We start from the raw sequence: 24230 nt of genomic DNA, 5'->3' as shown, positions 1-24230 counted from the left end.
TAAAATTAGATAAATCACACTATTTACATCCTTTACAAATTCTCCTGCTCTCTATTATGTCTGAGTAGCTCTGCCTCCATTGTTCTGAACAAAATTTTAATATTCCTATGTAGGCATAAACACACACACACACACACACACACACACAGTTTATAACAAAGTTTTTTAATGATCTCCTGATAAAACATATTCTTCTGAAAGTTAGAATACACCATTTGAACAAATAGTCAGATATACTATAAAAACAAAATTATTACTAAATTAATGCACTGATACCATTAGGTAGCTAGTCAGCTATCTGCAGGCTTAGGGATATTAGGGGGCAGGACCCCATCTCATAATCGACAGCCTGTATAACAAGGACTAGAACTCCAGGACTCTGTTACTATTGGAGGAATGAGACCTGAGTCATATCTCTGGCCCTTGGAGGGAATATGACATCCTGAACTGCCACAAAGGTTATGGATCACTATCTAAAGCTGGTTTCATGAGCCCTAACCCTTATAAGGTTACTATCTGGAAGATCACCTGATAAAAAGCAAGGATGACCATTGACTCTACCTAACAGGGTCAATCACCTAGACAGGAAAATCCACCAGGAAGCTGGCTGTTGCAGACCTTAGAAACCTGCCTAATGTGCATATAGGACAGTGGTCCCTTGGCCACTGCCCACCCTCATCTTCAGAGGGCTTCACATTACTCTGTAACAAGCCTTACCTACCTGTGTGTCTTCCTTGGCTTCTTTCAAAAAGATTAGGGAGCTGAGGGAGACCAGAGAGAGATCCTGGTAATGATGTTGTTGGACTCATATAACCTGATCCTGAAGATTTCCTTTAAAACTAAATCTAGAGACTAGGGGTGGAACTCAATGATAGAACATACACTAAGAGGAGCCAAGTCCTCCATTCGATCCCCAATACCAAAAAACAATTCAATGACTATAAAGAAATAAAATACTGAAAAAAATGTCTATACTTTGACTACATGAGTATGTCCATAAATGGGGGTGCCAAGTAAACTCCAGTGCCAGGCGTTCCCAGTGCACCGCCTAGTCCTTGACAACTGGCATTGTGGCACACATATATAATGTCAGCAGCTGGGAAGCTGAGACAGGAGAATTGCTTCAAGTTCAGAGTAGCCTGGGCTACATAGTGTCAAGCCATAGGGGATACAGAAAAAAAAACAAACACTTTTCTCAAACCAACAATGTAAATAAACAAAATCTGTTGCTTCAATACGTAGATAAATGAAAATCTCCCATGACTATTAAAATACCTAGATTTCTTACACGTATACGTGAAAACAATAAACAAAAGCAATAGTACAATGCTCACATAACAAGTTAAAAGTGAGTTTACCAAGCGGTAATGTTTTCCCTACATTTTCTATCCTCTGTAATGTTTTGCTGAAAGTTTCAGAATATAAATACTTCTAAGCAGTAGTCCCTAATGCATCTGGAAGAAAGAAAGGAATTACAAGAGCAGAGGCCTTTGCTAAAATGACAAATGAACATCCATCGGTTCCTGTTCCCATTAAAGCTGGTGAGATTTCACATTCTTCACCACACAATGGAGCTTTCATCAATGCTGGAAAATACTTTTGTGAGAAGATTTGCAGAGAATGGATGGAATTCTTAATGTTGCAAGCACCCATTGAATTATTGAAAAGGACAATGACTGAATGGCTAATTAGAAATGTTTCAGTGATATTTATATTACAAAAGAAAAGATTTAGGTCTAGCATTTTCTCTTGAGTAGTCAGTCAGAAAAAAATACATTAGGGTTGTTGACTGTGGGCATCAATTCTGGAATGCTCTGCCCTCAAAGCTCTTAGACATGCCTTCCCTTTGGCCAGCTAATGCTTCTTACATCCTACTTGGCTTCGAAGTTACTGTTTGAATGTTTGAATGGTTGCTTGTGCATACTTCAGTCTACCCTACCCTAAAACAGGGCTTAAGATGACTCCAAAGAACTGGATAGCATGATAAATGATGAGAAAATAAGGGAAAAGAAACAAAGGAGGACTCAAACAAGAAAGACAGGTCAAGTGTCCTGCAGTCTAAATTAAAATAAGTTAAAACCTAAGCCTTCCGACAGCAGAGCCTTTCTGTCTCAGGAAGCATGAGCTAACCATCCAATAGCATCATATCAAAAATGATTTGTTGGGACCAGAGAGATGGCTCAGTGGTTAAGAGCACAAGCTATTCTTCTGGAGAACCAGGGTTCAATTCCCAGCACCCACAAGGCAGCTCACAACGGTCTGTATTTCAAGTTCCAGTTGAATCTGTCACCCTCATACAGACATACATGCAGGCTAAACACCAATGCACATGAAATAAGAATTTTTAAAAAAAAAAAAAACAAAATACAAGAAGCCTGTTCTTTTTTAAAAAAATTTTAAAAGAAACCAGTTTCGACACTGAAATTAAAAAATAAATTCTGGTTGGGGTGGAGATATAGCTCAGTTAGTAGAGGATCTGACTAGCACACACTGGCTCAATCTGAGCACCCATAACCCAGGCATGGTGATGCATGTTCTCAACTACAAAGTGAATATGAGGACAGCCTGGGCTACATGAGACTCTGTCTTAAAACAAGAATATATTTAAAAAAACAATTTTTCCAATTGGCTTTTTTGGTTATTTCACATTTACTTTTAAATACATAAGTAAACTTTCCATAAATCATGCACTTATAAAGTCTTAAAAAGAAGGCAAAACATTTGAAAGCAACTTGCCTTATCAATTCTATAGAGACACGGTTTTATGTAAATAAGCATGCAATTTGCTGATGGTCTGGTTTAGTCTAGAAATGTATTTCTCATGGAGTGTTAAGAGATGTTCTCGCAACAAATGAAAAAGAAAAGGGAAAAATGAAGAAAGCATTTGACAAATTCACCTAGCAAAGATATAGTTAAAATATTCTCTCCACAAAAGGCTAGCACATATCCTAAGGTAGGTTGTTCGCATTCTTATGATTTTGTTGCCATTATCAATGACGGCCCATTCGAAAATTCGGTACTTCAATGTATCTACTTTTATTTTTTACATTTATTTACATGTGTGCATGTGCACACACTCACACTTGAGCACAGTGACTATATGGAGCTCAAAGGACAACTTGCAGGAGTCAGCTCTCTCCTACCATGTGAGCCAAGAGGATCCAACTCAGTCAGGCTTGGTGGAAAGCGCCTTTACCCACCCGGCCATCTTACTGACCTCCATTATCTACCATATTTTTATACTGATACTTTATCTGGTAACCTTACTGAACTCTACAATGAGCTTTAATCATTTCGGTCTTTGAATTTCTATCACTTGCTCCTCTTTGTGAAAATAGAGGGAGAAGATTCCATTAGCCTCTGTTACGATCAATTCCCCTGAACTCTCAAAATTCAATATAGTGTTCTCTGGCCATCACTCACACTTACAGCTTTCTCACTGGTAGGCTTCTTTCTATTAACACTAATCTCCAGCCCTCTTGGCCCAACCTTCCAATATCATCCTCCCCCGACTTTATTTCTTTCTCTAATAGAAACTGGATAGCATAGCATCAGATACCATCCAGCACTCATCCCAACACCATCCCGCTTTATTTCACATTCGAATAGAAATTAGGTAACACAGCATCGGACACTGTCCAGCACTCTCTGCCCAGTGCCCATGCTCTTTTTAATACCTCTGCACGTAAGGGTCAAGTATACATTCATTCAGCTTCCTCTCTCCATTCCATGCTCAGAATAGACCCAAGAAAATAAGAAATGATGAGTCTCTGGAATGTCGTCCTAAACACACTTGCACTGATCTGCCATCCCATCATATACTGCTTCATAAAATTTTCCTCTCTACTCCCCTTAACCACTATTTAAGGCTTTCACCATTTTCCTAAAATGATTTTTTTCACTTTCTTTGTTCCCTTATTATATGAATTTCCTTTTACCGATTCTCCTGGGTTTGCAATTTAAACTCCAATAAAACTGAACTCCAGGCTGGGAGCGTGGCTTAGGCAGGAAGGCACTGGCTGTGCAGGCCTGGTGGCCTGCATGGAATTCCCAGAGCCCATGTAAAAGTGAGAGGAGAAAGCCATCTCCACAAAGCTGTCCTTGACCTCCACACACGCAGCGTGGCACATGCAGTCCCATACTCAGACACAGACAGACAGACACACGCCCCCAAATAATAAATTTAAAGATAAAAACTGGACTACCTGAGAGTCCCTAAATATGTCTTGATTTCTTTGCACATAGTCTTCCTCTGCCTGCCCTCTTCCATTTTTCTTAACCAGAATGCTTGTTAAGTACCTTTAAATCTCAGCTCAGTGCTCTATCTCCTGTGAAAACTTCAATACATAAGGGTCTCCTGTATGCCTTTAGTACTCTGCACCCACCTCTAGGTATAAAAATCACCATGTCCCTCCACACCCTCTCATCCATTTGTTCCTGTACAAGACTGCTTCTCAGAGGACCAAGAATTTCAGTTCAGTTCACTATCCCAAGCACCTACCCGGTGCTAGCTAATTATATGTTAAAGTAATGAATAGTTCCACTCAAGTACAATTCCTTGAGTCTGGCATTATGTAAAAGAAATGAATTTAGAGAAAACAAATCTATCAAAGCCTTAGTGAAGATGAATGTGGCTGTTTGACCAGTAACATCAATAGCAAATTTTATATTCATAACCCAGGTAAAATGCTCTTATGTAAAATATATTCCAAGTAAATAAAAGAAACCTTTTACTGAAAGATAAACAGCTCTTTGGGGTTTATTTGTTTGTTTGTTTTTGTTGCTTGTTTGTTTTTTGTTTTTTTTTTTTTTTTGAGACAGGGTTTCTCTGTGTAGTTTTGGAGCCTATCCTAGAACTTAATCTATAGACCAGGCTGGCCTTGAACTCACAGGGATCCGCCTGGCTCTGCCTCCGGAGTGCTGGGATTAATGGCGTGCGCCACCACCGCCCGGCTACAGCTCTTTGTTTAATACACCTGAATGGATAGCACCTGAATGAACTGAAGCTATATGCCAGACAGTACTAATGGCACCGCTGTTAATGCCGTTCTATTTTAACAGATACCTGAGTGAGGAGAAACCCTATGAAAACACTGCCATTCACAAAACACTAATCTCAAATACTAGAAAACATAAAAGAAAAACCAACAGTGAAAACTGACTCCACTTCACCTGTCCTTCCACTAAAGTATGCTTTTGAATAAGCAATTATTAATGCACAGAGATAATATAATATGAAGAATGAAAGCATATCCTAAAAGGTCACAGACAACTTGGTATTCTTTTTATTATGTTAAAACCAACTAAAATAAATATGCACATATTTGGGGGAAATAATAGACGCCAACTTCAGGATGATAGCCAAATTAAATGGAGGCAGGCCAAGGGAGAGACCGTAAAGACAAGAGTTAGCTGGAACCTGAGCTTTCATTTTGGTCCTAGATGTTCAGTTGCTAAATTCTCTTTTAAATAGGTGGTTTAAAGGAGAAGGAACAAAGTAGGTAGAGCGGTTAAGAGGGAAAGGAAAGAAAAGAGAGGATTAGAAAAGAATAAAGATAGGGGGGGAAAAAACCTCAAAAGATAAATGTAAACCAAGTATAGACCCAACACTGATAGTGTGTTCAGACCAAGGATGAGGGACCCTACAATATGATAGCACAAGATAACATTACAAGCACTGCTGGGAGTTCGTAGGCTAACACCCAACCTATTATCTGTGAGTCAAACTCAAAATTCACCCACCCATTCAATCCCCACTGTACTGCAATTGAGTGTATCAGCTGTAAATGACCTCCAATAAACACGAGGCCTTTGACACTCGGGAACAGACATTCTCCTCAGCAAATCATGGTCAAAAAAGGAAGAGAGAGCTATGTAAATGGAAATGTGGCTGATTCATTGACTGACTCTCTGTAATAACGGTGACAATTCCCTCAAGCCTCTGAAGAGGAACATGGTGACTGTCATTCATTCATTCAATACTTACCAAATGCCAATTTTAGTCAAATCTCATGAAAAACAAAGGGACCCTTTGAACTTAACGGTTCATGCTTGAAGCCAGTCTAGTATCTTCTCTAGAAAGCTCCAGAATTAACAGTGCCCTCAAGAGAACTTACCACACTTTTAGCCACTACTTAAACAACCAACACCCGAAGCAGTTCCCATGCAGAGTGAGGTTATCCTGGCCCTCCAAATTCAAAGACACCAAATCTCTATGACAACCACTGGAAAACCACACATGAGATTGCAGGAGTACAGTGCTGTCTGTCCTACCTGCTATCTCCGTAAGTGTGTTGATGTGATCTCCATCTGCCAGCTTCACAAAGCCAACCTGACTGCGGAAAGTGTCGATCCCTTGGAAGGGCAAAGTCAAGTTCCTCCCTTGAAGGATTTCCTCAACGAATGGCTTCAATTCCAAAAGTGCATCAGTACCACTAGTGAGAGACAATATTTTTCAGCAATATGATAAGTAATAAAATAGACAAAACCAAATAAGAAACAAAGAAATCCACTTTTAAAAGATAAGTTTCATATATTTATAAATTTCAAAGTTCAGAATATCTTTTAGATCTAACCTGTGGTTACGACCAATATTAATTTTTAAACAACTATAGAAGAGGTAAATTAAATCTTTTCCTAATTATAATTACCATTAAAGACATAAAAGCAATACTGTGGTGGTTTGAATAGGAACGGCCTCCACAGACTCAAGTGTTTGAATGCTTGGCCCATAGGGGATGGTACTATTAGGAGGTATGGCCTTGTTGAAGAAGTGTGTCACTGTGGAGGCGGGCTTTGAGGTCTCCTATGCTCAAGCCACACCCAGTGTCTCAGGCCACTTCCTGTTGCCTGCTGATCAAGATGTAAAACTCTCAGCTCCTTCTCCAACACCATTTCCGCCTACCTACTGCATGTTTCCTGCCATGACAATAATGGACTAAACCTCTGAACTGTAAGCCAGCCCCAGTGAAATGCTTTCCTTTATAAGAACTGCCATGGTCATGGTGTCTCTTCACAGCAACAGAAACCCTGACTAACTGAGATAATATTATTTCATTATTCATCAGGAAACTTCTATGTCAGATGTGGTAGCACATGCCTGTAAACAAAGCACCCTGGAGGCTGAGACAGGAGGACTGCGAATTTGAAGCCAACCTGGACCACATAAGACCGAGAGCACAGTAAGACCTCGACTCAAACAATAAAATTAAAAATTAAAACAAGCCGGGCGGCAGCGCACACCTTTAATCCCAGCACTGGGAGGCAGAGCCAGGTGGATCTCTGTGAGTTCAACGCCAGCCTGGTCTGTAGAGCGAGATCCAGGACAGGCACCAAAACAACATAGAGAAACCCTGTCTTGAAAAACCAAAAATAAATAAAAAAAAAATAAAACAAACAAAAAGAAATTGCTAATTTAAAAAAAAAATGACCAGTGTTACTCAAAGTTCTGGAGTAGAGTACTTGCCTGCTGTTTATGAGAATCTAGATTCAACTCCAGTACCTCAGAGAAAAAGAGACCTACAACTCAAAAACTCCTTATTTTACTAATGTTTTACTAATGATACATCTCAAAACAACCTACTACCTATGAGGCCTTTGTTAGGTTGTGGGAAGTGTTTAAAACTTTGTTTGTTTTTATTTGTTTCTGGGGGTGGCATTTTGAGGCAGGCTGTCATGTGGAGAAGGATGACTCTGAACCTCTGGTCACCCTGCCACGACCTCTCAGGTGTTAGGGTGGCAGGCATGCACCCGGCCTGTGTTTGACAGGGTTTTAAGTAAGCACTCTACCTGCCAAATCATGTCCCCAGCCCAAGTCCTAGATTTTTTAAAATCAAAGTACTAATGTTTACTCAAACAGGACTTACTGTTTACAATGAATTCTACAAAAACTTAAACAGGCATTATCTCTTAAAATACAATGTCTTTATTAACATGGTTTATTGTACCTGGACTCAAAGTGTAAGCTTAACTGTATTCCCCAATTAGAACTAAATGCTTGTTACAGCTGTTTAGCCTATTTCACTTATGACCACCACTTTGTATTTCAAATCTTTATTCCCCTTTATATTTTAAGTTAGACACTATCAAATATTGCATGGTCTTAAATTTATGATCAATAACATCTTGAAAAGAATTCTGGTGGCTGCACCTTTTTATGAAAATAAAATTAAGACTCACTAGAGGGCAGCAATTACTTAAAAAAAGAAATGAGCACGGGCAGTCTGGAGAGGGTTTTCAAACTTCCTTCTAACAAAACCATCCTGTTCGCCAAACACATAAGTGAGAAGAGAGATTTTTGTGGTGCTTTCATATTTCTAAAGCAATCTTCACACCCAGCTTTGAACTGACTCCATTGGTGTGTTTCACAGTCATGTTCTAATGACGATGAAAAACTACAGAACTATATGTAGATGTCAACACGTCTCCACATCCACATCCTGAGTCCAGTGTCCCTAATTGCATTCAGGCCATAGGACATGTGGTCCACACTTCGAATCAAATACTGCCCTTCACTGAGTTCTGTGAGAAAAAACATTCACGCACAGTGCACTCACGTACCTACCCTAAACTGAGGGAATTCAAGACATCCAGGCTGCATGGAACTATCAACTAAAACAGGTCATGACGAAGATAAGACTTTCCCAGAAATAATGACTTCTGCAGACTCCATGTGAAGGAAACACAGGTGACCTAAATAGTGCAGGTTTTCAATTGTCTGGCTATCTACAGCAAAGTATTTACCTAATGAGATGCTATAGATCCAAAGGAGTCAGAGGGTCTCTTGGGGAACGTCACTAACAGATCCTTTTTAAAGCAGGGCATCTTCTCAAGAGTGCTTTGCGAAAGACTTCTTTATATTTAAATAAGGGATTTATTAATTTTAAAAGAAAAAGCATATCCATGTACAAACAGACTTCTGAAACTGAGTTCAGGCCAAAGGTTATATTTAAATTGAGATAGAACAACTATCTTACCAGTCAGCAGCTACTTTTAGCCTAATACATTTCTACTTCTTCTCTGCTCTGAAGACACAAAAGGACCTTACATGATATCTACCCAAACCAATTCATGATTTTAAAAATGCCTCTGCAATGCCATCCACTCTACTGATGAATGCTTGACTAACTCCTAAGATAAGATGCTAGACTCGGAAGAATAAAAATGAATATGGCCTGGCAGCTAATAATCTAGATACCTAGCATACTATACAATATTGGATGAAGAACAAAAATGTTAGCTTAGAGGCTTTTTAAAAAAATTGTTCACATAAAAAAATTGTTTCCCCAGAAAATTTCATCCATTTGATTCTATTGAGCTGCCCAACAGAGGCTGCACCATGGATCACACATTCTGCTCCTCCAGAATGTGGACCAGCTTCATGAAACCAGATGAAGACCTCAGAGAAAAGACCGAGCGCAGAGGGATCCTCTCCCCAGGCTGCCCCTAGATTTGGCCCAGAGCAGAGACGCTTCCCTGGCTCCCTAGCCTACCAGTCCTTCCCATAGATTTCAGACTTACCGACACCCACAACCCTGTGAGCCAATTCTGTAAATAAATCTCTCCATATACAAAGTCATCTTCATGGACAGAGAATGGATATCTGTGTAGACACACCCGACCTGCTCTGTTCTTAGAGAACCCTGACTCATCACCGGTCCAAACACACAGGCTAAGACTCTTCCTCTTCAATTACACTGCCCTTGGGCCACATCTTTGGTTTATCCTCTCTGAAAAGCATCAAAGCATTTGTTTTTTTCTTATCATCGGTAGAGTGATAAGCTGAAATAAAACAAGTCAAATCTCGGCTTCTCTCTGCTCTTGAAGACTGACGGCTTCCCACGGGAGGGTCTACTGTGTAGAGAACTTAACTACGGTCATCATAATGTGGCCAATAGCGAACGACTACTAGATTTTGTTTTCCCTCTCTTAGTCTATTTTTTCCTCACTCTCTTCCCAAGCCAAGCCTTGCTTTTCCTTCACACAGGAGCCACAGGGACCAAGACAGGAACACAAATAATATGTAGTTCCTTCTGGCTTTTATTTGCCAAAGAGACCAAGCTTGAACTTAACACAGCAAACTCCATAGGAGATAACAGGAATTCTCCACTCTAGTAATCAGTGACTTCCATTTGACCTTTAGGGGAGTGGGAGTGGGGGGGGGCAGGTGAAAGTTGTCTACCCCACCCCAGGAAAATGACAACTCTGATGATGACAGACAGCTAAGAGGAAGTGCCTGCTACATGCTGGGCCACGTGCTAAGGGCTCTTGCTTGTGTTAGCACTATTTACGGGGACAGCAAGTTTAAGTCAGGTTTTATTAACTGCTGCTAATCAAAGGCAGTTATGCCATAATTCCAGAATCTTCACCTAGAGTCTCAACCTAGACTCTAGAATTAGACTCCAGAATATTTTGCATAATTAACATAGGCAACACATTTGTGTAACCAAGGGATACCACTGATAACAATGAACTGGGAAAAACATCTGGATTAGGAATATCTAAATAAACGGGGTGGTGTGGCACACACCTTAACCCTAGCACTAAGCGGGCAGAGGAAGGTGGATCTCTAAGAGTTCAAGGCCAGCCTGGTCCATAGAGCTAGTTCCAGGATAGCCAAGGCTACACTGAGAGAAACCCTGTCTCGATAAACAAACAAAAAAAAAATTAAAGAGTGTAATGGAATGTGTCTGTAACCTCAGCACTGAAGCAGCTACTTGACACATCAAGTTTAAGGATAACCTAAGCTACATCAAATAAAAAATAAAAAACCCTCTGTGCAATGACTATCAATCAGGATAAAGAATATTTCTTTAGGATCTCAATGCCTCCTTGGGTTTGTCCAAATTTACTCACAGTAGAGTAAGAATTTGAACAATAATCAAGAAAGACATATTACTCACATGTTTACTTCATCTTCATTTAATAACTGCATCACTAGCAAGGTGATATGAAAGGAACCATCACCAACCATGGCTTTGGCCAGTCGCTTATCCTGTTGTAGTATCGTGTCTTGCAAGACCTTAATTCCAGCTGTGATCTAATCACACATATAAAAAAAAGATATAAGTAAGCAAAATTTTATAAGGCAAAATTTTAAATCAATACGAAAAATAACCAAGCAACTACCAAAATTAAAGGGACATCAAGATTCTGCAACCAAATACATTAACAGTCTACTTGTTCCCACACTTGCCAGAGTTGACTGAGACAGCTTGATATGCTATATAAACGTAGACAATCACAAAAATGTGTGTCCGTCTCCCAGGCAACAGAATCTGAGCGCAACACTCTTATTTTGCAGACTGGGTGGGGAAACTCCTCATGGCCGCACATCCTTTTAGAAATGTGTCCTTGTAATATGGGTCTGACTCACTAATCATGACCATTCCTAAGAAAAAAAGCTTTATTCTTCCAGAGAAAGGTCAAATCAGCAGACAACATTCCATTTCTGTTAGAAGTAATATTTATTTGTCCCACAGTGAATTGTTGGACTTGTTCCTCACTGCTTTTAAGCTTCTCTAGGATAAGGGGAATTCCAATAAGAATGACTGCTGGCATTTTCTTCCTGCCTTGTGAGGGGTGGGGCGTAACCATGGAGACAGCGCTGAAGGCAATCCAAACTGTGACAGTATGCATCCCAGGGAAAGCCTGCAGGTCGGTCGGGCTGCTCGTCTGTCTTCCCTCTCAGTACCTGTTCCTCTGGAACAGGAAGAGGGGTGATGTATCTCCCGCCTCCATTTCCTGTTAGAGCCATAGATGTCAGTCAAGCTGTAAACGTCAGCGCATGGGAGAGTTATCCGAAGTAAAATAGCAAGCCTAGAGAAGGGTCTGAGAGAATTCAGAGAAGCCTGGGGACAGCAGAATCGTTATGAGACAAGGAAAAGCTGGGCTGGCAATAGAGGGAGCAGACAGTAAAACAAAACAGAAGAGGGGGTGCGGGGGGGGGGGGAGCACTGGGCCATGAGCACAGCATGCTGTGCTGATTCTGGAGTCACTGTGTTATCCTCAACAATGGCCCCATTATTGGGGGAATGTACGGAGCAAATCATAAGACAATGCTCTGGGACCTAGCCTTTCTCCTTGAACCAGGCTCCAAGTCCACTGCTTCACGAGGCTCCCTGGCTCTCCTTTATCCCTGTAGAGACCGTTCCGAGTAAGAATCTTGTGAAGTCACTTCGGAGAAAAATCTCCCATCCTTGGTATCCTGACCACCTTCCCCGTGGCCTGCCGTGGACAGTGGTTCGGTCAAGACACATTTCTTCTTAGCAGTGTTCTATCCACTGACCTTACCACTGATCCTTGTTACAAATTCCCACTGTACTTTCTGTGGTCAGTACAAAGTCTCTCTCTCTCCATAAGGCCATTTCCTAGCTCCTATATCCCTTACCCATCTCCATGGACCCTGGTAAAGTGAAACCAATCTGGCCCTAAAATTGTCCAAGGAGATTAAAAATACCCTCAACTTGGCTTAAACTGGAAAAAAAAAAAAATCAGCAAAATTTGACTCCAGTCATTTCTAGTCATTTCTGGTTTTGTTAGACAGAAACATAAATTAACCTCAGCCAATCATAAGCGCCCAACTAACTATGATGATTATGTGACTGGGGATGTTCCAACAAGGTAAACCATAAAGACAACTTCGTAAGTGCAATCAATTTCTTTATTTGACTCCCACGTTTTTCCTATAAATACCTGCCTCTGCCACAAGGAAACTAGAACACTGACCCTCTTTTAAGTCTGGTGTCCCAATTCACGAATTGTTCCTTACTCAAACTTAAAAATGTTATTATGCCCAAGATTTTCTCTAGGAGTTTAGAGGCAGAAGTGGAACTTGAGGGAGACCCGAGTGACCTCCAGGAACACTGAGGAGCCAGACTAAAGGAAGGGACCAGGTCCATTAGAGTTCCAGCAGGTGGAATACGCCTGAGCAAAATACTGGCCCATCTTCAAAAGCTGCTTCTGGGGACCCAACAAACAGCTGAAAGGTCCATGCAAGCTTTTCCCATTGTCTTCCCACAGGAGACTGAATGGTCTATTATTCAATCATGTAAGCAGGAAAACAAACAGATGACTCATTCTGATTGCAGTCCTAGATTAGGAATCTCGCTCGTTAAACATTGTCATTAAAAACACAGCTTGAGTATTTCTCTTTCTAATTCTATAAACCTTGTTATTACAAAGAAAAAAGGAAACCTTGCAAATAAATAAAAACATCACACACCAAGGTTAAGCAGACTCAAAGCAGTAGTATTTCTTACTGGCACCAAAATGACTTTTATGGATATTTGTCAGAGGGCGTGGTGACCTGCAGAGAAACAGAAGATTGAACCACAGCCAAACAACTTAAAAAAGCAAAAAGAACAAGATGAGAACCAGCTCAGTCCATGAGTAAAGGCACCTGTGCCAGCCCTGAGGACCTGAGTTCAATCCCCATGATCCACATGGGGAAGAAAAGAGCTGACTCCTACAAGTTTCCTCTGGTCACCAGATGTATACACACACACACACACACACACACACACACACACACACACACACACACACTAAAATATTATAAAAATAAATAAGGAAGGAAAAGAATCCCGAGTCTTGTGTCCTTGTGACTAAAAAAAGCTATAGGGACAAAGAGCAAGAGGTTTTCCTCTCAAGTCTGATCTCAAGAGGTCCTAAACCAAGAGACCCTGTACCTACAGATTTCTGTCACCACTACAGAGTCACACTCAAAGAAAGGAGACTTACGCTACCAGTCTTCCAAAGAAGCCTGTCTCCAACCAGTGAACCCTCAGGGTCTCCACTCTTGAAATAAAGGCCAATGCCAATGGGGCTACTCCATCACTTCCAGTAACACACTGCAGTAAGCATGGGCAAGCACAGATCAAAATCAGTGGGAAATCATGCGTGCACACACCACTGGGAGAACAAAAGTCCACCCTCGCTGCTTTACACTCCACTCTAGAAAATCAGCAAACCCCGTCCGTATAAAGAAAGTATTTCAGTGGGGCGGGTGGGGTTCAAATCAAATCCAGAGAAATCTCTGCCGGACCAGTTCACACGTCTTCTGCAGCATTCTCGAAATGTGCGTCCTTCCTCCTGTGCGGCCGTGGGATGAAAAGAGCCTTCGGCCCTGAGGGGACACACCAAGCTCTCTTTGGAGGAAGAAATGATTCCAGGGTTCTCGGATTCTCTGGAGTCTGAGGGCTACACTGCTCCTCACAAACAGGGACTGATAAAATAGAAACCCAGACCTCTCTAAGCTCCCAGTCACTTGTAGGTTTCCTCTGCAGCCAGCACAGGGAAAAGTCCAGGTATAAATATCCAAGTAGACCGGCCATTACTTCAATTGTCCCACTTCCTAAAGCTGTAGAGAGTCAATCGAAGGACTTTCACTAACTGTGTGGGGGTGGGTGTCAAGACAAGGTCACGAAATAGCTCCGACTAATTGATGCCTGAGGCACTCCAACCCTTGTTGTGACATATTTGATCACGCTATGTAAAGATATGTCACCTGTGATTGCCTTAATAAAAAGCTAAACGGCCAATAGGTAGTCAGGAGGTATAGGCAGGACCTCTGGACAGAGAGCCCTGTGCAGAAGAAAGGTGGAGTCCCCAGCCAGAGGCAGAGGGAGCCAGACATGCAGGAAGAGAGGTAAAAGCCACAAGTCACACAGCAGCACGTAGATGAATAGAAATGGGTTCATTTAAGTTATAAGAGCTAGTAGGACAAGCCTAAGCTATAGACCGAGCTTTCATAATTAATAATAAGTCTCCATGTGTGTGTGTGTGTGTGTGTGTGTGTGTGTGTGTGTGTGTGTGTGTGTGTGTGTGTGTGTGTGTGAGAGAGAGAGAGAGAGAGAGAGAGAGAGAGAGAGAGAGAGAGAGAGAGCTGGAGGCCCAAAGGAAAAAAAAATCTGTCTATAAATCCTACAGACAGAGAGAGAGAGAGAGAGAGAGAGAGAGAGAGAGAGAGAGAGAGACAGAGAGAGAGAGAGAGAGAGAGAGAGCTGGAGGCCCAAAGGAAAAAAAAAATCTGTCTATAAATCCTACCAGGCAAAAACCTAAGAGGAAGCAGAAGGTTTCTGTATACTTATCTGCAATAAATGAAATTGGAATTCCAAGATTCTTGGTGATTCTGGACCCTAACACTGTTATCTGATGTGCCTGCACATTCTAAACAGTTCACGTTGATGGACCTCCGCTTTTCCTGCTATGGTATTCCAGCTGATGAAAGTTGGGTTTTTGTTGTTGTTGTTGTTGTTTGTTTGTTTGTTTGCCTTTAACAATCAGTAGTACACATAGGCTATATGTCATGTGGGTTCACTAAAGGCCCATCTTATCTGTCTCAAGCATTACACTATCAGCCCTGTAGTTCATGGGAAAATTTACTTACTTACTATGCAGAGAATCTGATATTGTGTTCCCTACCAAAACAGAATCTGAAAAACTCAGTTCTTCTCCGACAGCACGTACTCTACCAGCACCAAAGGCTGGAAAACTTCAGATTTATCAAAAAGAGGTCCATACTTAGGTTACAATCTGACTGGAGGAGAAATTTTCCCCACACATGGAAGAGTAAAGACAACCCATGGATTCCCCTGACTCCAGCTTACAGATTACAGAGAGATTTCTGTGAACCTGGAGGACACTTACAAAAATTCTGCCAGAACCTTCTCTATGTGAAGATAGCCAGGAACAAGCTTTAGGTCAAATAAAGTTGGCCTCGTGCTCATCTTCGGCGTTTTAGTGCAATGTCTTACATGGTGAGATGGCTTTAGACCATGTGCACCTTTGACTTAGCCAGTCATTGTGAAACTAAGAATTAAAAACTGTAAAATGCTTTGAAGACTATTATTTCCACAAAGCCACATGATACTTCTAATACAGGATTGACTTCAAGCCCATGAAAATTTAAAAGCTAATCTACTCATGCAACATATTTCTAACTATGCTTTGATGCTTCCAATTAATTTATAGATTCCCTGATACCATCTCAAGACTTTTTAAGTGCTTTTTATTCCTAATTACCATCTTTAAAAGACAAGAAAAACACTCCAGAATCTTTTTTTGGGGGGTAGAGGGTTGTTATTAAAAGAAACCAATTTTTACAGTCACTGTTTAATAAAATTCTACAAAACCATTAAACCTGATCCATCATCATAATCGCCCACCACTGGTGTGACTGCACAAAGTACATTTTCAAACTTAATACTAACAGTCTAACTTAAATAGGACATTAGAAGAAACATCTACAAATGAAAATTCTACTGAAATCTTAAATATTCAACTCACTGAGTTAACAGAAATGCAAACACTCGTCTGTTAAACATTACCGCTGAGTCACAGTCCACATGCCTAAACTAATGCAATTAGAAAATTCATCTTTATATCTTTGGAACTTCCTAATTGGCTATATAATATATATATATATATGTATATGTATATGTATATGTGTGTGTGCGCGCGTGTATGTGTATGTGTGTGTGTGTGTGTTTAAAATGGTATAAATTAGCATGCTTCTACACAAGAGACAATAGTTTATTCTAATACACAGTAGAGGACTGCCTTTGATCTCATCTTGTGACATTGTTTTTAGAACTTTTCCAAGTTGCTATCATATCATTGCTGAGTCTGTTGCCTCATTAAGAGCTATGAGAGTTTTATTAGTATGCTATCCAGGAGTTTGGGAATAGCTCACTGGTAGTGTACTGCCTAGCAGACAAGGTGACCTAGGTTTGATTTCTAAGACAAGGAGGAAAAATACATGTGATATACATGCTACCTAACTTTCCTTTATAGCTAAATACTCTCAGGGGCTAGAGAACTGCCTCAGAGGTTGAGATCACTGGTTGCTCTTCCAGAGGACCTGGATCAGATTCCCCTGCACCCAAATGAATGGCAGCTCACAGCCATCTGTAACTCCAGTCCCAAGGGGATATGATGCCCTCTTCTGGTCCCTATAGTCACTGGGCATATATGTAGCACACAGTCATACATGTGAGCAAAATAGACAGAGAAAGCTAAATACTCTTATTTTCCTTGTCTGTCAACAACCATGAAAGTGTTTGAAAAACTATTACTATAGCAATATTGGAATAAAAGTAAAAAAAAATCAGCCTCAAACAGAAAAGTGTTCTTTACTAAATGTTTAATACAAGATGACTTCAAATACTTTTCCATTTTTAGGACTGAATTCACTAATCTCCCACACTTTCATTAAGACTAGCAATGTCCACATTACAAAAATGAAGAAACGCGGAATCAAATGCTTTTAAAAGTCCTGAAGGTAATTTGTCCATTAGCATACAAAAAAAACGTATTTAAAAATTAGTAGACTCCTAATTTCAGCAGCTTCTGATGAGCTTCTTGCATGTCTTTCAATGCTGATTGGTTTGCAACAGTTAGGATCATGAATGTCCCCCCAAAGGCCCGGGTGTGGGCGGCTTAGCCCCCAGGGTGGAGCTTCCTTAAGAGCCTCCTAAGAAGTCAGAAGATCACAGGTGGAGTGTCCTTGAAGGGATTTCTGTACCCCAGTTCAATCCTCTATCTTTTGCCAAGAGAGGAGAAGTTTTGCTCCACCACAGGCTCCAAGCATGTGATGGAACTTCACCTTCGGCCCGAAAGCAATGCCAATCCCTCAAGGACTGCCACTTCCAAACCTGGGAACCCAAATAACATTGCTCTTTAGGAGTCAATAATCTCAGCTACTTTGTTACAGAGGCAAGCAACAAGCGTATTACCTCTCCTATGAAAGTACATAAATAATGATACAGTTGTGCCCATTAAAGAACAAGCTTTATTATAAGCCATCAAATTTTTTCCTTTTTTTAATTAAGATTTATTTATGTTGTATGTATATGGGCACTTTGTCTGCACATACATCTGCACACCAGAAGAGAGCACCAGACAGTTGTGAGCTGCCATGTGGGTGCTGGGATTTGAACACAGGACCTTCAGAAGAAGAGAACAGTGAGTGCTCTTAACCACTGAGCCATCTTCTCCAGCCCCTTTTTCCTTCTTTTAAGCTAATATGTAATTACATGTTAATGGCAAAACACACACTCCTATGCTACCAGTTAGGATATTACCTAGCTATAATTCTAATATATTTTCTAATCCTATTTCTTAAAAATGTGAAATGAAAAATTTCCATAACAAAGAATTCTAAACTACGGAAAACATGCTTAAAATCAAAGAGCCATGTAATTGTGAATGCTTTCTCTTTTTTTCTTGAAAGCTGGGTGCCAAGAAGCTGAGGCCAAAAGTAGAGCAACTCATTGTGAATGTCCTGGCTTCCAAGAGCCTGTTTGCAGGTCACTCAACTGGAACTTGGAATACAGTCTTCCATTGAAACAATGTGACAAATGGGCCTTCTTTCCCAGGCCTTCCTACCCAGCCTTGTAAGTAGTTTAAAAAGAAAGTGAACATTTGCTACTTTAAAACAGACAAACACCAAAAGCTCTCAGCAAAAGAATTGATACATACGTCCTCCCCTTGTCCAGTTCTTACATCTTCTCCCCATATTTGTATGTAAGTTTGATAAACTCACTGCTAGGAAAAATAAAGTCTCCCAGTAGCATTAAATTAAGCTACACTTCCCATGGCTATAAGACACTTCTACCCCCTCTAAAATAATTTGCTATTGACATTATATTATGAAACAGCATTTGTATTTATTATTTTTAAGACTTTGGGAGCTAGACTGAAACATTTGTCTAGTATATGTGAGGACCTGGGTTCAACCTCCAGCACCCCTTTTAAAAAAACAAAAAGAGTTCTGATTATAGCTTGCTATGGTGGAAATGCTCTTGGGCCCCTGAAATGACAGTGGGAACGGAGTCCCTGTGTGCAAATGCATGCACCTACTTCTTGGAAAGCACCAGTCTAGGCACTGAGAATCCAATAAAACATCTTGTAGGGAAAACAAACTGTAAGAATGGCATGTGACAATCCAAAACTGTAATGACCTTTAACTAAGGAATGGAATAGGAATCGGGGAGGTGACCTGGCCAAGAAGGCCAGAGAGACCGGGCGGCAGCAGGTGGCGCACGCCTTTAATCCCAGCACTCCAGGAGGCAGAGCCAAGGCGGATCTCTGTGAGTTCAAGGCCATCCTGGTCTATAGAGTGAGATCCAGGGCAGGCACCAAAAATAAAAAAATAAAATAAAATAAAACGACCAGAGAGGCTCAAACAGAAAGAAGGACTGATGTGGAGAAGACCAGAACAGCGGTCTTTAAAGAAGGGGGGTTGGTAGTACATCTCTACCCTGATGTCAATGGGGAAAGCCTGAAGCAAGCAAGTGGGTGATGTGTTCAAGCATGGGGCCTAGAAAATGAGTACCTGAGGTTAGTGTTATCCCCTGATGAAGCTGAAACTCATGACCTAGTCACCTGAACCAGTAGAGTTTGTAAGGCAGGTGTCAGGTCACCAGGGCTGTGAACTCCAAGCCATACAGGACTCCATCATCCCATCTCCCACATGCTCTGTGGACCAAATCCTAGTGGAAGATGGGAAGAGTTTCCCTGCCTTATCCCACTTGGTCCCCTTCTCTGTGTGCCATATCCCATCACATCCCCCAACCCACCCTCACTGGAGAAGCAGAGGAATCAGCATTGATAGCAAGGGGACGCAGACACCCCAGGATGGGTGCAAAGAACAGAAGCATGAAGGGAGAAATAGACACCTAATGGCCTACTGGGCGTAGGCCTGGAATCCCAGCTACTCAGGAGGCTGAAGCAGGGAGATCACAGATCCAAGGCTAGGCTAGACAACTGCGTGTTGTCTCACCAAGAAAGTAAGAAGAGGGCTGAGGAAGCAGTTTAGTGGGAGAGCACGTGCCTAACGTTTACGAGGCCCTCTAGCTCCAATCCCAGGGACAATCAATCAATAAAACAAATTGCCTAGTTAAAGAATCAAACACGTTGATCGCTTGCTTGGAAGTTCCAGCAGGGATGTGCAGCTATTCCTATACCCTTTAACAAAGACCGGCTCTCCTCTATTAGGACAGTCTTTTTTTTTTTTACCAACCACACAGCTTTAGAAGGGATACAGATGGAGTGGTTAGGGAGGAAGAGACACCTGCTTAGCCATCGAGATCAGTCAAATAAACCCTGGTGATCAATGGGCTGACAGATATCACAACCTGATTTACCCTCATATCTAAACACACTGGGAGACTCTTCAGTGGGATGATCTCCAAGCAACGAACCAAAACAAAACAAAACCTGGCTTCTCTGCTAGCCAGAAGTCATGTGTCTTCAGGGAAGTCACTCCAGCTGTCCACCGTTTGGTCTCCTCGGGGTCTGGCTTCCATCTGGCTGCCCATTCAAGTGGCAGCGCTTCACGACCTGCTCTTGCCTAATGTCCACGTGTACACAGTCCTAAAGCAAGAGGAAACCAACCCAAACAACACACCAGCATCTGAAGATGATGGGCAGCTGCTCATGCTCTAAGATGTGCATCACCCAAACCCTTCCAAGGATTACCCCACTGCTAGTAAAACCAGAACATGAATCTGAGGTCTTTTTTTTTCCTTCTGATTGTGTTTTCTCCCTAGTTAAACTGTCTCAACGATGGGGTATTTCCTAGAATGACCCAACAAAATTCAGTTGGTTTTTTTTTCCCTCTGGTGTTTTTTCATTTGACTTAAAATGCTCAGCAGGGCTAGGATAATACCTTAGTGGTGTAGCACATACCTAGCAAATCTATGACCCTGGGTCGGATCCTCAGCAACACTAAAAGATTGCCTAGCTCAGCGGTTCTCAGCCTTCCTCATGCTGCGACCCTTTAATACAGTTCCTCGTGGTGTGGAGACCCCCAACCATAAAATTATTTTTGTTGCTACTTCATAACTGTAATTTTGCTAGTTATGAATCGTGATGTAAAATCTGTATTTTCCAATGGTCTTAGGTGATCCCTGTGAAAGGGTCATTCCACGCCCAAAGAGGGTGTAACCCCCAAGTTGAGAACCACTGGCCTAGTCAAAAAGAGTATACACAACTCACAAGAGAACCGCTGGCCTGCCTGGTCAAAGAGAGTATATACACAGCTCACAATGAGATTCTGATCTGGCCCTGGCCTTAGGCTAAGATGTAAAGGCAGTCTTGTGAATGCAGTATTCTTCCCAGGTGCTTACATTCCCATGTCACTGCATTCATGTCAGTTAGATGCAGTATTTCTTTTTCTTTTTTCTTTTATTTTACAATATAATTTAATTCTACATATCAGCCATGGATTCCCTTGTTCTCCCCCTCCCAGCCCCCAGTATTTCTTTTTCTATCTTAAGAATATCGTAGTACAGTATCACTGGCTGGTCCCATTTTCTGCCTTTTATGCAACACTGATTTTTCAGATTTTAATAGACGTCTACCGAGTGTGACATACAATCTTAAATTGGTACAGGTTGAGTATTCCTAATCCAAAAACTTAAAATCTAACTTCTCCAAACCCAAAACACAAAGCAAGGGAAAATTTTCACATCTGACACCATCTGGTTGCAGTCAAGACCCCAGAAGCACTAGAAACCATGCATTAAATGACCTTCAGGATATGTGAAGAAGATAAGTATGGAAAACAAATGTTCCCTGTTTAGACTTGGATCTTGCCCCCAGACTCATCGTGTACATACAAATCCCGACTAGTCGAAATCCAAACTAGGCCAAAATGTGTCCCATTCCTGGACTCTGGCATTTTGAGCAAGGAATACTCAACCTACACAGCAATGAGTAATGTTAAAGAAACGGCACTGCATCCCCATCATATGATCCACGTCCTATGATGGCCTGTGAAACAAGAAGCCGGGTATCCCATCTTCCCAGAGGCTCCGGAGTCCTCTTTTCCCGCATGCGCACTGCTCTCCGCTTCTAAAGAGGCCAATACACTGGGAGAGACTTTGCAAACGATCTTGACATGGACCTGGGAGGATGGCTTTTAGATCAGCCAAATCAACCCTGGCATCAGTGGGCTGACAGATATCCCAGCCTGATTGCCTTCATATCTGAACACACTGGGAGACACTAATGGAATGATATCTAAGCAACAAATAAAAACAACAACAAAAAAAAAAAAACCACACACACACACACACAAAAAAAAAAACACCTGACTTCTCTTCTGGTCACAAGTCACAGGTCTTGAGGGAAGTCTACCATTTGGTCTCCCAAGGTTCTGTCTTCCACCTGGTCATGTTATCATTAAATGTGATTATTTGAACAATATTTTTCAAAACTATTATGTAAATAACTTTCTATAACTTACATGGGAAATTTCCCCACATGGTCCTACCATGTTATCAAAGATTACTAGAATCTCCAAGCAAGTGGGCAGACAAACATTTAATATCTTTAAAGATAGTTTAGAATAAAACTTCATAGTTAAAAAAAAAAGGTTCTTAAGAAACTATCACCTTTTTGTTGGTGATCGGAACAGACAAGAAATAGTTGGGTTGATAATCTTTGGGGGTTTTTTTCCTCTTCTTTATGCGCTCATTCTTCACGTCTTCCTTTTCTTTGCCTCTCTTTGAATGGATTTGAGGTACGTCCGTGACTAGAGGGAAACAAAGCAAAGTGAGAGAGTGTCTCACACACATAAACAAAGACAACCTAGTTTAAAAATAAGCCGTGCGAGCCGGGCGGTGGTGGCGCACGCCTTTAATCCCAGCACTCAGGAGGCAGAGCCAGGCGGATCTCTGTGAGTTCGAGGCCAGCCTGGGCTACCAAGTGAGTTCCAGGAAAAGGCGCAAAGCTACACAAGAGAAACCCTGTCTCGAAAAACCAAAAAAAAAAAAAAAAAAAAAAAAAAAAAAAAAAGCCGTGCGGTATATATAACAAGCAGCAATATCCCGTATAACTCATTTTCAAATCTAAAGCAAGAGTCAGCAAGCACTTCCACAAAGAACATAATTGTAAACGGTTTAAGCTTTGCAGACCATAGGGTCTGCGTGGCAGCTACCTCACTCTGCCAAAGCAAATGAAAAGATAGAGCTGTGTCCCAATAAAACTTTACTTACAAAAGGAGGTCAGGTTTATACCTTAGGGCAACACTAACAAGCACTCTCTACCACGTGCCATAGGTTTGTTGTTGTTGGGGTTTTTTTTTTTTTCATTGTTTTTGCTTTATTTTGTTTTTTGAAGAAGCGTCTTCTTCCTTAGCCCCTCAAGTTCAGGATTTTGAGCTTGTGTACCACTGTGTCTGGCATCACGGTCTTTCTACCACCAAGGAAGTGGATTGTCGGTTGGTTGGTTTGTGTTTGTTTATTTCATCCACTCCCTGTGACCTAACTTCCTTCCGCTAGCCTGCTTCCTCCTAGCACAATGTCCCATCCCTTCCCAGCAGCACTGGCGACCTAATAATCAGGCCACTGTGGATATTCGTGATGCAAATTGTCGCAAGTGGATCATGTCAGACAGGCCCTAATGTCAATTTAAAAATCTTTCCATTGACTAAAGATGAGACGGTGCGAGCATCAAATTGAACATCAAATTTAGCAATGTGACTTTTATCAGATATGACCAAAGCCATCAGTTCATAATGATTCTAAAAAGGAAAAATTAAAACCACAATTCAATTACCTCTGGAGAATTCAGACAACCATTCTGAAAAAACAGTCACTCACGGCACACAGTACAGTGTTACACCCCCGTAGTGCCCTGTTGACACAATCAACCTGTGACCCTGAGAGCCGCTGCCATGCCTTATCTTGTTTATAGAGTCTTCTTGTTATTTACCAAGTTCTTCTGGAGAACTAAAGCACTGAATCTCTCTGCTCTCTCACTCCCTGACTTCATTTTCCTTCCAACTTTGGGATCACAGTCTGTGTTCTGAAGGGCAGTTTGCTGTTATTCCGTTTACTTGCTTTCACATGAAAAGATAAAAAGCAAATATTTATATAACCATCTAGCTTACTGATAGAATTGGTGACTTGAGGTCACAAAATGCAGAAAACTTTGGCCGTCTGCCCTGGATCGTTCAGATTATTTATAGTAATTTTATTGGTTAGCAAAAAGTCATCCGTGGAAGTACAGCTTGTAAACCCATAAACTTAATTTATTATACTTGTTAATTTTCATAATAACTTCAGTAGCCATTTAATGTGCACTGGTAAACTTGATGTCATTGATGAAGGCCGTTACTTTCTCAACCGCAGATTTTTTTTTTTTAACTAAAGTACCACGTGTCAATTTATGTAAATTATCTAATTTTTCCTCAATTCTATTTATTCATTCAAAAACTACAA

At 41.1% G+C, this 24230-nt stretch overlaps 1 protein-coding gene across 5 annotated transcripts in view; it reads right to left on the bottom strand.

Moving 5' to 3' along the window:
• Nucleotides 1-24230, bottom strand: part of Akap7 (A-kinase anchoring protein 7) — a 139434-nt gene that overhangs the window by 100126 nt on the left and 15078 nt on the right. For all 5 annotated transcript variants that reach the window (XM_037200444.1, XM_037200445.1, XM_037200446.1 and 2 more), the window contains exons 3-5: nucleotides 22401-22540; nucleotides 10902-11038; nucleotides 6274-6434 (exon numbers count right to left, since the gene is read on the bottom strand). In XM_037200444.1, the coding sequence (XP_037056339.1) occupies nucleotides 6274-6434; nucleotides 10902-11038; nucleotides 22401-22540 (438 nt within the window). The remainder of the gene's footprint in view (nucleotides 1-6273; nucleotides 6435-10901; nucleotides 11039-22400; nucleotides 22541-24230) is intronic.

This window comes from Peromyscus leucopus, chromosome 8a (assembly GCF_004664715.2).
Source record: "Peromyscus leucopus breed LL Stock chromosome 8a, UCI_PerLeu_2.1, whole genome shotgun sequence".
NCBI lineage: Eukaryota > Metazoa > Chordata > Mammalia > Rodentia > Cricetidae > Peromyscus > Peromyscus leucopus.
Note: the sequence above shows the minus strand (reverse complement) of the source record. Positions and strands in the feature narration are given on the sequence as shown.